The sequence below is a fragment of the Littorina saxatilis genome, linkage group LG17, assembly GCF_037325665.1.
Source record: "Littorina saxatilis isolate snail1 linkage group LG17, US_GU_Lsax_2.0, whole genome shotgun sequence".
NCBI classification, from domain to species: Eukaryota; Metazoa; Mollusca; class Gastropoda; order Littorinimorpha; family Littorinidae; genus Littorina; species Littorina saxatilis.
The window spans coordinates 53,060,580-53,073,855 of record NC_090261.1 but is presented as its reverse complement, the minus strand read 5'-3'; the positions used below and the strand labels follow the sequence as shown (position 1 = coordinate 53,073,855).

The window sequence follows — 13,276 nt, the reverse complement described above, 5'->3', positions numbered from 1 at the left end:
AATCTGCCGTTGTCCGCCCACTCATCAAGAAGCCCGGCCTTGACGTCAACGAGTTGAAGAACTACCGTCCTGTGTCCAACCTGCCCTTCCTCTCCAAGCTTCTGGAGCGTATCATCCTGGAGCAGTTGAGCGCCCACCTGTCTCGGAACTCACTGATGCCAGTGTACCAGTCAGCGTACCGCCCTCACCACAGCACCGAGACGGCGCTCCTGCGAATCACCACGGACCTCCTGAACGCAATAGACAGCGGCCTCGTCACTGCCCTTGTGCTGCTGGACCTTTCCGCGGCCTTCGACACGATCGACCACCAGCTACTCATCGATCGCCTCAGTTCCACGTTCGGCATTCACGACACCGCCCTCTCTTGGTTCCGGAACTACCTCCAGAACCGCTCTCAGACTGTCACCACTGATTCGTTCTCTTCTCAGCCTGTCCCTGTCCGCTTCGGCGTCCCACAAGGGTCTGTCCTAGGCCCTGTCCTTTTCACCCTGTACACCCAACCCCTCTCCCTGGTCATCGAACGCCACGGCTTGAACTACAACTCCTTTGCCGATGACACGCAGCTCCAGAACAGCGCCAAGCCGGAGGACGTTGACCATCTCCTTGGATTCATCTCCAGTTGTTTCACTGACATCAAGAACTGGATGACTGAGAACAAGTTGAAGCTGAACAGTGAGAAGACGGAGGCCCTTCTCGTTGGAACACGACAGAAGATTGCTTCCCTCACTGTGACCGACCTCCAGCTGGATGACGCGACTGTTCCATTCTCCCCTGCTGTCAAGAGCCTTGGCGTCTTTCTTGACTCCACTCTCTCCATGCAGACACACATCTCCTTCATCATCAAGACCTGCTTTTTCCACCTACGACGCATCGCCTCCATCCGTCGCTACCTCACCCCTGATGCCTGTGTGAAGCTGGTCGTCTCCCTCATCTTCAGTCGACTGGACTACTGCAACTCCCTTCTGGCTGGCCTCCCCGCCTCATCCATTCATGCGACTTCTGTCTTGTGTGTGGCGCACGTTAAATGTCAAAGCAGCACCGCCCTGATATGGCCCTTCGTGGTCGGCTGGGTGTTAAGCAAACAAACAAACAAACTCATCCATTCATGGCCTACGAGTCCAGAACGCTGCTGCCAGGCTGGTGTTGAAGAAGAGGAAGCGAGATCACATCACCCTTCTACTTCGTTCCTTGCACTGGCTCCCTGTCAACACCCGAATCTCCTACAAACTGTCCACTCTGGTCTACAAGTGTCTCAACGACTCGGCTCCTGAGTACCTTCAATCCTCCCTGGACCTGTACATCCAGCCCTCCGACCGTCCCCTTCGTTCTGCTGCTGACCCACTCTGTCTTCACATCCCTCGCTCGAAACTCGCATCTGCTGGTCAGCGTGCATTCCCCTCCGCGGGCCCCTCCGTCTGGAACTCCCTGCCGCTTGAGCTTCGCCAGAGCCCCTCTCTTGATGCGTTCAAGAGTAGGTTGAAGACTCAGTTCTTCCCGTAGCTGGCTGTGACTTGCATGTTCAACGCGATGTGTTGTGCCCCAAATGACATCCTTGTGTTGTGCTCTGTGAGAGGTGTTTTGTGTGTGCTTAATATTATTTTGTTTGGACCTAGCTATTGATGTGTACATTGTTGTTAAATAGTTGTTTGTTGTATGTTTATTAGGGTCTGCTAGTGTGTGATAGGGTTTATGTCCGTCTGTAGATGTTATTTTTTTTCTGTTAGTCCTGTGTTGACAACTCTTCGACAAGCGCTTAGAACTGTACTCACGGGATACGTGCGATATAAGCTTCTTATTGATTATTGATTGATACTGTACAATGTGAAGGGCTAGTTTGTCTACAACTGTCTTCATTACTTTTTCTGTTGGTTGGATTGTTTAAACTTCTGTCTGCATGCCCCCACCCTCCACACACACACACACACACACACACACACACACACACACACACACACACACACACACACCCTACCCCTCCCACCCCCACTCCAATCAACCCTTCCCCACCGCAGCTAATTTTATAGATATTTATTCCCTCAGCTGTTCTCAAGCCTAAATATTATCATTTATCCAACAGAATGACGGGCAGCGTCGTGGCAGGCCTGCTGGCAACAGGGATGTTCAGCTTCAGTCGTTTGACGTGGACGTGGTCAGTGACGGCCGAGGTGTTTGCCCTCAACAACCTGCTGGTGGCCGTTCTGCTGGTCACTGCAGTCCGCTTCAGTCAGTGTGGCGCCAAGGATAAGACCAAGGTAAATGTCTTTGCTTGCAGTTTGTCATCTGCAGTGTTGAGATCAAATCACAGAGTACAGTGGAACCCCTGTTTTAAGAACTCAAAAATCTGAGCAAATCGGGTCTTAAAAAGGAGGGAGTCAAGATAACTTTACAGAAGATATGAACAGAAAATCTGAGATGTTCAATGTCACGTCGACACTTAGAAATGAAGACTGTATAGTAAGTTACAGCATCACATGTGTATTTTGGTAAAGTTAATCGAAGGTACTGTCCTCATGGGAAGTGTCATTTCACAACAGTTATATTTTGGTAACGCTGATAGGCAAAGGAACAACAGAAGATGTCCTCTCATGTGAGGTGTCCACTCCATAGAGGGGCCTGACATGGCAGGTAGCCCAGTAAGAACAATCTAGTGTTTCATCTTTATCTGTCTTGGTGTGGTGTCTTTTTGTATTTGTGAGACAGGCCTAAATGCAGACATGTTTTTTAAACAGACAATAAAGTGTTTGTTGTTGTTGTTCTTGTGAGAGAATTGTGCAGTATACCAACATGCTGTTTGTACACTGTTCGCAGGTGTCCCAGCTAGGAGCGCTAGTGTGTGGCCTGTGTTTATCCAATCAACACACTACGGTTGTGTACGTTGCGATTCTTGTTCCATGGGTTCTTCATTCTCTCTACATTCACAAGGTAAGTCAATTGGCATGCAGTGCCGTCTCATTACCAGTTTTCTTCTCTGGTTACATCTTTTCATTACATTTCATACTTTATAAGCCCATTGCTGGGAAATACTAGTCGCTTCCTCCCAGTGGAAAGCTAGCAGCAACGGGAGTTGCACTACCAAGGTATATGCGTTGTAATCAGCCGCCTGCGCTTGTGACAGAATGATGTTGGTCTTTTTGTTGCAACAGCAGTGACAAAGGGATAAGACATGGATTGGATACTGAGAAATTGTTAACTTTCTGTCATATGAAGCATAATCCTGTTCCATCTTTCTGTCCACTCATCTTTCTTTCCCACAAAGAGGTCTGTCTGCCAGCAGTACCAATCTTAACTTCAAGGCAAAGGATGGTTGACATTCAAAAACAGGCACCTCATTAACCAAAGCAACAAACAAAGTCAATAGAAGTAAAGGGTTGGTTGTGTCAGTCTCATGTGCTCAAAGCCTTATTTTGAGATTGTGTTTTGTGTGCAGAGATTATCAGTTGGACTACTGTTCAAATTGACCCTGTGGTTTGTACTGGGTTTGCTCCCTTACATTTACCTCCCCCTGTCTTCCACGTCTGGCCACGCCCGCTGGACCTGGGGCGACCAATCAACTATCAGCGGCTTTCTCACCCATCTGCTCAGACGAGAGTACGGCACTCTTGAATTGGTGAGGGATGCTTCCAATTTTCCGCAATCTCCAGAATTAACACTGTGGAAGGGACTACACATGCTGACAGAAGACTGAACATTTTGAGAGTCATTCCGTGTGACGACAAACCTCACACAGAGCTTATTCTGAAGATTGCCCAAGTTTCTTGTCTTCCATTTTTTATTACAGCAGATTTCTTCTTTATTGTTGTTGTTTCTGTTGTGTTGCTGGTAGCTGTTATTGTTGTAGTTGCATTCTCATTTAGCTGGTATTGGCAGACCTGGGAACCCATACGATTTCGCCGTATTTTATACGCATGATTGTCTAGAATACGATCAGTACGGTCAGTGGAAAAAAAATATGACGAGAAAAATTCCTAGACTACTTTTCTTCACAAGCGCATCCCGAAGCCGATCCAATACTTTGACACATGATTACAGTTTTTGTCAGAAAACATTGAAAGAAACATTTGTTTTAAATGTTTTGGTAAACTTAATAAACGGTGCGACAGGCGCGTGTGAACCGTGTTTAAATCATGGATGTTCAAATGCTGTGTGGAGTACGCTCATTTTTCTGGAAATACACCAAGTTTGTTTGAGAATACTCCAAGTGCAAACAGGTGTTCCCAGGTCTGTATTGGGAGTTAACCTTTTTCCAGACTGCAATGCAGTGGACCCCCTCTGTAAGTCCTTCAAAAATGTGAGAAAATCAAGGCATAAAAATGAGCTCTTCTTCTTCTTCGTTCGTGGGCTGAAACTCCCACGTACACTCGTGTTTTTTTGCACGAGTGGAATTTTACGTGTATGACCGTTTTTACCCCGCCATTTAGGCAGCCATACGCCGTTTTCGGAGGAAGCATGCTGGGTATTTTCATGTTTCTATAACCCACCGAACTCTGACATGGATTACAGGCTCTTTTTCGTGCGCACTTGGTCTTGTGCTTGCGTGTACACACGGGGGTGTTTGGACACCGAGGAGAGTCTGCACACAAAGTTGACTCTGAGAAATAAATCTCTCGCCGAACGTGGGGACGAACTCACGCTGACAGCGGCCAACTGGATACAAATCCAGCGCGCTGCCGACTGAGCTACATCCCCGCCCAAAATGAGCTCTTAAAATGGAGGTACATTTACAGAGGCTGTGATCAGAAAATCTGAGAAATAAGGGAAAAGTCTTAGATTAGGGGAGGTGGGGGGGGGGGGGGTGGGTGTTCCACTGTAGATTTACAAGTATTCGACTGCATGTTTTATGCAGATTTGATGCATTGTCTTTTTCAGCTCAAGGATCACGAAGGACAGGGGCTGATAATGGGTCTTTTGTAAGTATAATTTCTGACTTTTTGTTGCTGTCTCTTTACAACTAATGATGTCATGGATAGATATAGCTATTCTGATGGACACGTGGGGGAATTCGGGGGCTGTGATTGGATGGTCTCTTCCGATCATCAAAGCATAATGCTACGGAAGTTGGCCATTTTTGCCAATATCCAAAAGCATATTGGCAATAACAAAGACGCATGGTTCCGGTTTACCCATCTGTACCACACGATGTTTCAGCATACACTGACAACTTGAAATTCTTCTCGGGAATGTTTTCTAGCTTTACAAATGTCGATAGCATTCCCTTTTCTGCTAACTTCCCGATGAAACAGGACTATACCAATTATTTTCTGTCCCTAAACACCACAAAATGCCCAAAGTCGAAAGATGTAGTACAAACAGGGGAGTAAAACGGAACAGCCGTTTTTGTGTGCCTGTGTGTGAGCTCAGCCGTTGCCGACTGACACAAACTTCCGCATTCGGCTTTTCTTATCTCGTAACTCCACACTAAATACCCCACTGAAGTATTGATGTACAACCCATGGCACTAACATTCTAATAGTCGTTTATAACTGAGGTTGAAAAATTCGCTTCCTGACGAGACAAGTATAAATGCCATTCACCCAAACTGATAACTTCGCTGCCGTCTGCTCGCGTTGTACGGATTAGCTGTTCTCTTCTCCTCCCCTTGTTGCATCCTAGTTCTTCAGTTGTTTCTAGTTTTCCGTTGATGTTGTGTTTTGGTCTTCTTCATAAGTAGTCTTGTTCAAAATTTAAAAAAACTCAAACTTCTTTTTGTTGTATACGAATGAACTAATAAAAAGCTGTTTATCAGCTGTGTTGTCAAATCGAGTTTTTTTCCAAAGTCAGTGTGGCGCCTGCGCAAAACTAATGCGCATAAGAAACGGTGTCTGCTATCAAAACCTGAGATCAACGCATCGACGCAAAAACTGTCATTTTGTAAGTTTGGAACAACAAATCAAGGTCAGAACAGCTATATAATCGCTATTGTATTTTCAGCGTAGCAATAGGGTCCGATATTTAGACTCGAACAAGTATAATGCGACTCGTCTTTGACTCGACGGCATTATACTTGTCTCGTCTAAATATCGGACCCTATTGCTATGCTGAAAACACAATAGCTGTTACAGCAGTCCCTCTCATAAACGGACACCCTTGGGCCATAGCAAAACTGTCCGTACATTGCAGGTGTCCGGTCACGGGAGGGGTGACCACACCACCCCCTCCCCCATACACTCACACAGAGACACACAAACAACAGGATTGAGTCTATGCTAATCACTTCTTGTGGCTACTAAACAATAACAATAAACTCCTAATACTTCTTTAAACGTTCTGTAAAAATGATTTGTATGAAAAGTGTTGAAAAGAAGAGATAAAATAAATCCTCAAGGCAGTGAACACACTCACCATGCACTGACATACGAAAGCAGCCACACAAACACAGCACAGAGGAGCGTGTGCAGATGCTTTCCAAGAATAAGCATGAAAACCAGTTTGAATAAATAGCAGCAGATAGAGCTGCATGTCATAATCGTGTAATTTATTTTCTTCTTGTCTGGCTTTATTGACTTTTCACTCTTCAGTCGGAAATACACTGTACCATAGACCTATAGGTCCCTGACTGTACATAACACAGCTCCCACTCTCCCTCACTAATGCCTACCCCAAGCCGTGACAGCTTGGAAATTGTGTGGAAGAGTACACCTCTCTATTTCTCTCCAATGCTCTTCCTGCTGACATGCAGTGACACCGGACACCCCACAGAGTTTAGCCAGCTACCCCTCCACCCCCCCCCCTCTCTCTCTCTCTCTCACTCCCTCCAGCCATGTACTGTTTGGGGCTGTGGCCAGAGAGGCCAGCTGCACTGTTCACTCAGAGCAAAACCAGTTGACTGTGTCGTAACTTTTGACAAAGCAAGACAACTGAAGGGTTCACAGATTAGGCAACTGACTCTCTGGTCAAGGCTGAGGGGAAACAAGAGTATCTTGTCAATGAAAAAGGTTACACACCGACACACGATGTTGAGAACTGTGGCCGGTTTTTCACTCTCTTTCGCTCAGGACCTTCATAGACTGTGGTTTCTGTTGTTTACGTCCAACAGACAAGAATAAAGAGCACAGTGCAGTTTCATGTTGGCATCTTCGCATGTACTCCACTTCCCGCAGTGGGGCACTGCGGTTATGAAATTAAAGGCCCCTCCTGTTTTTGGAACCGCAGGAGCTTTCTAGTTTGCTGTTAGGTAGATTTTTGGTTCCTCTTTCCTGTCATGCTCTCTTTTTCTTCATGAATTCTTTTCTTTTTTCTGCCTTCTTGCTCATTCACCTGTATTTTTTCCAAAAATCTCTTATCTTGCCGCTTGTCTCGCGATTCATGTATAGTTTAATCTGTTAGTGTTCTGATGTAAGTCCAGCAGTAGATAGGTTAAGCCTATTTTAACATACTGGAAACTGGTAATCTTCCAGTAGGTATTAATTTAGTTTTACTAAAGCCTGCTGGGACACAAGTAATGGGTTAGTGCATTTGTAAACAGGAATCGCTTGACAAGTGGCCCCCTTCATCCCCCCCTTCCTCGTCCTGATATGGCTCTGCGTAGTCGGCTGGACGTTAAGCAACAAATAAACAAACAAACAAATGTACTCCACTCCTGACCAAAACTACCCCCCCCCCCCCCCGCCCCCTCCTGATGGGTACACGTGCACTCAAGTTATCAGTGACTGTCATCACGCCATTGCGGCTGTGATCTTTGTACTAAGAGCCGGACTGCTCTGTTATCGATGTTGTTGTGGTGAAAATTTGACGATGGTCTGTCCGTACATTGGAGGTATGACCTGCTGTTGGGATCGAAAATGAGTGTCCGCGTCCATGTTTTGCAGGTGTCCGTTTAATGGGGGGCAAATATAGAAGGAAAACACTCCGTGCCGAGCAAATGTGTCCGTACATGTCAGGTGTCCGCTCACGCCGGGGGCCGTACATTGCAGGGACTGCAGCTGTACTAGTTCTGTTATGCTTCTCATTGCAGCCCGAAGTCGTTACAGTGGTACCTTATATTCAAGACCTGAAAATCAGGCTTTAGAAAGGGCAGAGTCTTAAATTAGGGGTAAATTTACTGAGGTTATAGGGGCGGGGATGTAGCTCAGTCGGTAGCCCGCTGGATTTGTATCCAGTTGGCCGCTGTCAGCGTGAGTTCGTCCCCACGTTCGGCGAGAGATTTATTTCTCAGAGTCAACTTTGTGTGCAGACTCTCCTCGGTGTCCGAACACCCCCGTGTGTACACGCAAGCACAAGACCAAGTGCGCACGAAAAAGATCCTGTAATCCATGTCAGAGTTCGGTGGGATATAGAAACACGAAAATACCCAGCATGCTTCCTCTGAAAGCGGCGTATGGCTGCCTAAATGGCGGGGTAAAAACGGTCATACACGTAAGGCCAAAAAAAAAAAATAGGTCTGTTTACCGTAACATAGGGTGAAAAAATAGGGTCGGTAGGTCGGCTTTTTTTGTTTTTTTTTTTTTTTTCCTCCCCTCTCTATGATGTTTCACAGTTCATTTCTTCTCATCAATCCCTGTTTTTGCCCAACATAACTATAAACAGTACTTTGAGCTTACCTCCCTTCTGTCGTCTGCTGTTTGAGCGCAAACAGCTCTATTTTGGATGCGTTTTTTTGGTTTTTTTCAGACGATCAAAAAAAAAGATTAGGGTCGGGTCTAAAAACTAGGGTCGGTCGGGTTACCGTAAACAGACCTCTTTTTTTTTTTGGCCTAAAAGCCGCGGGAGTTTCAGCCCATGAACGAACAAACAAACAAAAAACTGAGGTTATAGACAGAAAGTCTGAGACCAGGGTCTTTAAAAGTGGGGAGATCTCAAATTTTGGGGTCTAACATCTGGTTTCATTGTGCTTTTATTTGATTATGTTTTTCTTTGTGCAGTGCCTACATGGAACACGTGGCCAAGGACCTGACACCAGCTATGCTGTTCTTCTTCGCCACAACAGTCTTTTCTGTGTACAACAGGTGAGATGCTGTTGCTAAAAAAAGTAGACTAATGACCATAGTAAGTACATACGAAAGTGACGTAGGTGTTCCTTCACAACCAAAAGATATTCATCCATGAACGTTTTGGTTTAGAGATTTTTCTGGGAAGCTGGCACCTTTTTAGACTCTGTCCTTTCTGATTTTTGGTTTTGATAAGTTACAGGATGTGTCGGTGTGAGATTTTTCTGATAAAAAGGGCATCCTTTTGGATTGAATTAAGTTAATTGTTCGGTTTAACGAGTTACTGTTTTAGACGTTATCCTTCTTCATTTTTGGTTGAATAAGTTACAAGAAGTCTGTTTAAGTTTTGGTTTAGAGATACGTCAGGTAAGAGGTCATTGTTCTAGACCTAATGTTTCTGGATTTTTTTCCTTTAATGAGTGACCTTACTAGTGGAAGATAGGCTTAGTTTTAGTGTGTGTGGGGTGTGATAGCCTATCTATGTCTGTGTGAATTCAAAAATACCAACAACAGGAAATGATTGTTGTTGCAGAAGTAGGACTGGTCGTTGTGAGATGACGGTGGTGATGTTCGCGATGCTGTCCACCTACACCGTGTTCTTTGCCTGGAGAGCCAACCTGGACATCGTCAAGCCACTCTACAGAGGCGTGGTCAGTTTGCACACACTGGCTTTGTGCAAAAAGTTCCTTGTATTCTCTCATTCTATTTGACAGTGCTGGGAAGACTTTTTTCCAAGACGTGTAACGTCTTTCTTGCTACTGTGCTGAATAGTTGATCACAGTCATGACTTTGTACGTAGTTTGATGTATTGTGAGTGCCACCTTTAGTTTAAAATTGTGTGTGTGTTTGTATGTTTTTGTGTGTGTGTGTGTGTACGTGTGTGTGTGTGTGTGTGTGTGTGTGTGAAAATTCCTTAGAGTCATATCAAATTTGTAAAAGGACAGGCTCATTGATACATGCACGCACTGAAAGGATCTAAAAAAAAAAAAAAGGCATTCATGCACACACACACACACACACACACACACACACACACACACACACACACACACACACACACACACACACACACACACACACACACACACACACACACACACACACACACACACACACATAAACACACAGTAGATACAGATTTGTAAATGTCTATGGTCTGTTTCAGGTTGAAAGGTTCTGGCTGCAGAGTGATCTCATCCTGGTTGCCATGGCAGCTGTGGCTTTCAGTGATGTCATCAGGTGGGTTCTCCCTGAATGTTGGATTTGTAACCTGTAACTGCATATTTGCATGTGTGTGTGTGTGTGTGTGTGTGTTTAACTTTTCGACAAGCGCTTAGAACTGTACCCACGGAATACGCGCTATATAAGCTTCATATTGATTGATTGATTGATAACTTGTTTTTGTGTAAATCTGTGGGCAGGATAGTGAACAGACTGGTTCCATTGTTGAAGTATCATGCAGACATGCTGATTGCCCTGACACTGGTGGCTATGCACCTGGTATGTAGTATTGTAACTTACATCTCTTTGTCCTACTTTTCTGCTTGCTAGCAACTGTAAACACACCACTATCAGGGATGTTACTGGGACTTATTTTCTTCCGAGAATCTGTGGAAGTGGTCACAACAGTTTCAGCAATTTGCTGAAGTTTAAAGGAGTTCTTTGTGTCACCTTTACCCCGCTTTGAAAAAAAGTTGTCTGATCTGGAAGAAGTTTTGTCATTTTGACGACTGCCGACACCAAACAACATCCCTGCGTATATTGCTGTTACCGGCACGTTTTATGAACAATGACTTTTCACACACTGAAAAACAAAATAAACAGTAATACATGTCTTGAACAGATGGAAAACTTGTGGTGGTAAAAAATAACAAACAAATCCCTTTTACAGATTCAGACCAAGATCAGATCGGCTCTCATAAGTATGGGTGGGAGATCTTCCCTATTTATACTGAATTCCACATAGCAAACATCCACATTTTGTTGTTGTCAGAATTGAAGTGACTATGTCAAGAGTCTGCTAAACCTGGATATTCCCTCACATTCTCTCTAGTCTCTATTCATAACATGTGTAAATTTACCTCTATTTTCACTATCCCTCACATTAGACCAAATAGCCTGGACCGCCAACTCGTCACGTGACCCTTCGAGGTTACGACGCTCGACTTTCAGGGGCGCTTAGCGTCCGGTTTGAAAGGCCAGCGATTCGAAGACAGTAAAAAGAAAGCACGCTCCAGTTATTTGTGACAATGGGAGGTGACAATGAACTGGATTTTCCAAAACTCCAAACTAAACTAAACAAAACTCATCGAAAAACATGTTCCATATGCACTTTAGCTGAGTTTATTTTAGCATTTTCAGAACTTACCTCGGCAACTTCGTCGATGTTTACAATGGACACCGGATATGACATCCCCCTGATTTCTGAAAGGCCATGTAAGCGTAGGTTCCTAAATGCGAGAGGCCGCTACCTCGTAATAGAGAGAAAGAGCGGAGAGAGAGAGAGCTAGTTTGCGGTCCAGAATAAATGGTCTATGCCCTCACATTCTCTCTACTCTCGATTCATAACGTGTGTAAATTTACCTCTATTTTCACTACCCCTCCCTTTTAGGGCCTAATTTTGTCAGATTTAAGGTGAAATTAAAAGTGGGATTCCTCTGTGTGTGTTTCTGATCCCAACAGATGATGAACATAACAGAGTGTGACCAGAGCCACAACACAGTGGTGCAGGATTTTGCTCTCACCTCTCTCAAAGCCTTTCCAGAAGGGGCCGTTATTCTAACCAAGGGGGATCTACCTTCCAACAGCTTGAGGTAATTGATGAAACTGATTTTGCTTCTCAGGACATGCGAACCCGCACAGATATGCACATCTAAAATACTGCAACCCCACAGTGGGACATGTTAACCAACAATTCAAAGTCTTAGTAAACATTTAAAGGCATTTCATGGAATTGTTGAGACACAGCTGTGCCCAGTTTTGCAGGTAGATGTGGGATTTAATTGCTTTACCTTGAGAAAAATAGCCCCAAACAGAGTATAATGATTTTTGTTACATGGTTTCCACCTAGTTCCCTATGCCATAGATGTACACACATGCACAAGCTTAAATCAACCTGTATCAGCAAGGAATGTATGACTGTCGGCTTTTGTCAAGTTTAGGACGTTTATTCAGGGTTTTTTCCTCCTTTTTAGTGTATACTCGAGGTGAAGAAAATGTCTGTTCTGTTCTCAGATATTACCATTTGACAGAAGGGGTAAGGCCTGACCTTGTCCTGTTTGACCAAGAAGTAAGTACCGTTTCGTTATTACAGCGGTACCTGTGATGTTATTGTTATATGAAGTCTTATATCGCGCACGTATCTCCAGACTCGGACTCAAGGCGCAGGGATCTATTTATGCCGTGTGAGATGGAATTTTTTACACAATACATCACGCATTCACATCGACCAGCAGATCGCAGCCATTTCGGCGCATATCCTACTTTTCACGGCCTATTATTCCAAGTCACACGGGTATTTTGGTGGACATTTTTTATCTATGCCTGTACAATTTTGCCAGGAAAGACCCTTTTGTCAATCGTGGGATCTTTAACGTGCACACCCCAATGTAGTGTACACGAAGGGACCTCGGTTTTTGTCTCATCCGAAAGACTAGCACTTGAACCCACCACCTAGGTTTGGAAAGGGGGGAGAAAATTTCTAACGCCCTGACCCAGGGTCGAACTCGCAACCTCTCGCTTCCGAGCGCAAGTGCGTTACCACTCGGCCACCCATGTTGGGCCCCTCAAAGGAGAGGCTGTCTCACAATATAGGACACTTTTTTTTCCTTTTGTCTATAACTTCAAGCAAAGCTTTATGTCTGTCCTTAACTGGGCCAAGTCGACTACGCAAAGTATACTTCGCACATCTGGCCGCATGGAGCTTCAGCACTGAGTTTTCGGTAAAAAGACTTTGCGAAGTCGACTTTGGGCTCAATCAAGGATCGCCTTTAACCAAAGTATCTCCTGAATTCCACCTGCCATGTAGGAGCACTTTTGGTTGGTCCGAAGCGTTCCCTCTCATCACAGGTTCTACTGTAGCAGCACTGAAGGCCAGGTTGATGTCTACCTGTGTGTTGATTTTTGTGTCTATCAGAGCGTGTGTGCCATTTCTTTTTGTGGCAACTCATTACCTGGACCTTATGTGTTTAAACACAACTGATTTGTTGTAAAAAAATTTAAAAAATATGCTTGGAGGGTTGTATGACTATTATTCCACCAGGTTTTGATATTTGCTTTCTGTTGTATATTTTAAAATGTTGGTCTTGTCTTCTTGCAAGGAAGCTGTTACACTAAGATTGATCTGATTATGA

At 44.7% G+C, this 13,276-nt stretch overlaps 1 protein-coding gene across 1 annotated transcript in view; it reads left to right on the top strand.

The window, feature by feature from the left end:
- Nucleotides 1-13,276, top strand: part of LOC138953930 (protein O-mannosyl-transferase TMEM260-like) — a 44,835-nt gene that overhangs the window by 22,932 nt on the left and 8,627 nt on the right. Inside the window, exons 6-15 of the mRNA XM_070325923.1 lie at nt 2,078-2,252; nt 2,809-2,922; nt 3,428-3,607; nt 4,867-4,907; nt 8,859-8,942; nt 9,457-9,574; nt 10,090-10,163; nt 10,346-10,424; nt 11,607-11,737; nt 12,159-12,213. Coding sequence (XP_070182024.1) covers nt 2,078-2,252; nt 2,809-2,922; nt 3,428-3,607; nt 4,867-4,907; nt 8,859-8,942; nt 9,457-9,574; nt 10,090-10,163; nt 10,346-10,424; nt 11,607-11,737; nt 12,159-12,213 — 1,051 coding nt within the window. The remainder of the gene's footprint in view (nt 1-2,077; nt 2,253-2,808; nt 2,923-3,427; nt 3,608-4,866; nt 4,908-8,858; nt 8,943-9,456; nt 9,575-10,089; nt 10,164-10,345; nt 10,425-11,606; nt 11,738-12,158; nt 12,214-13,276) is intronic.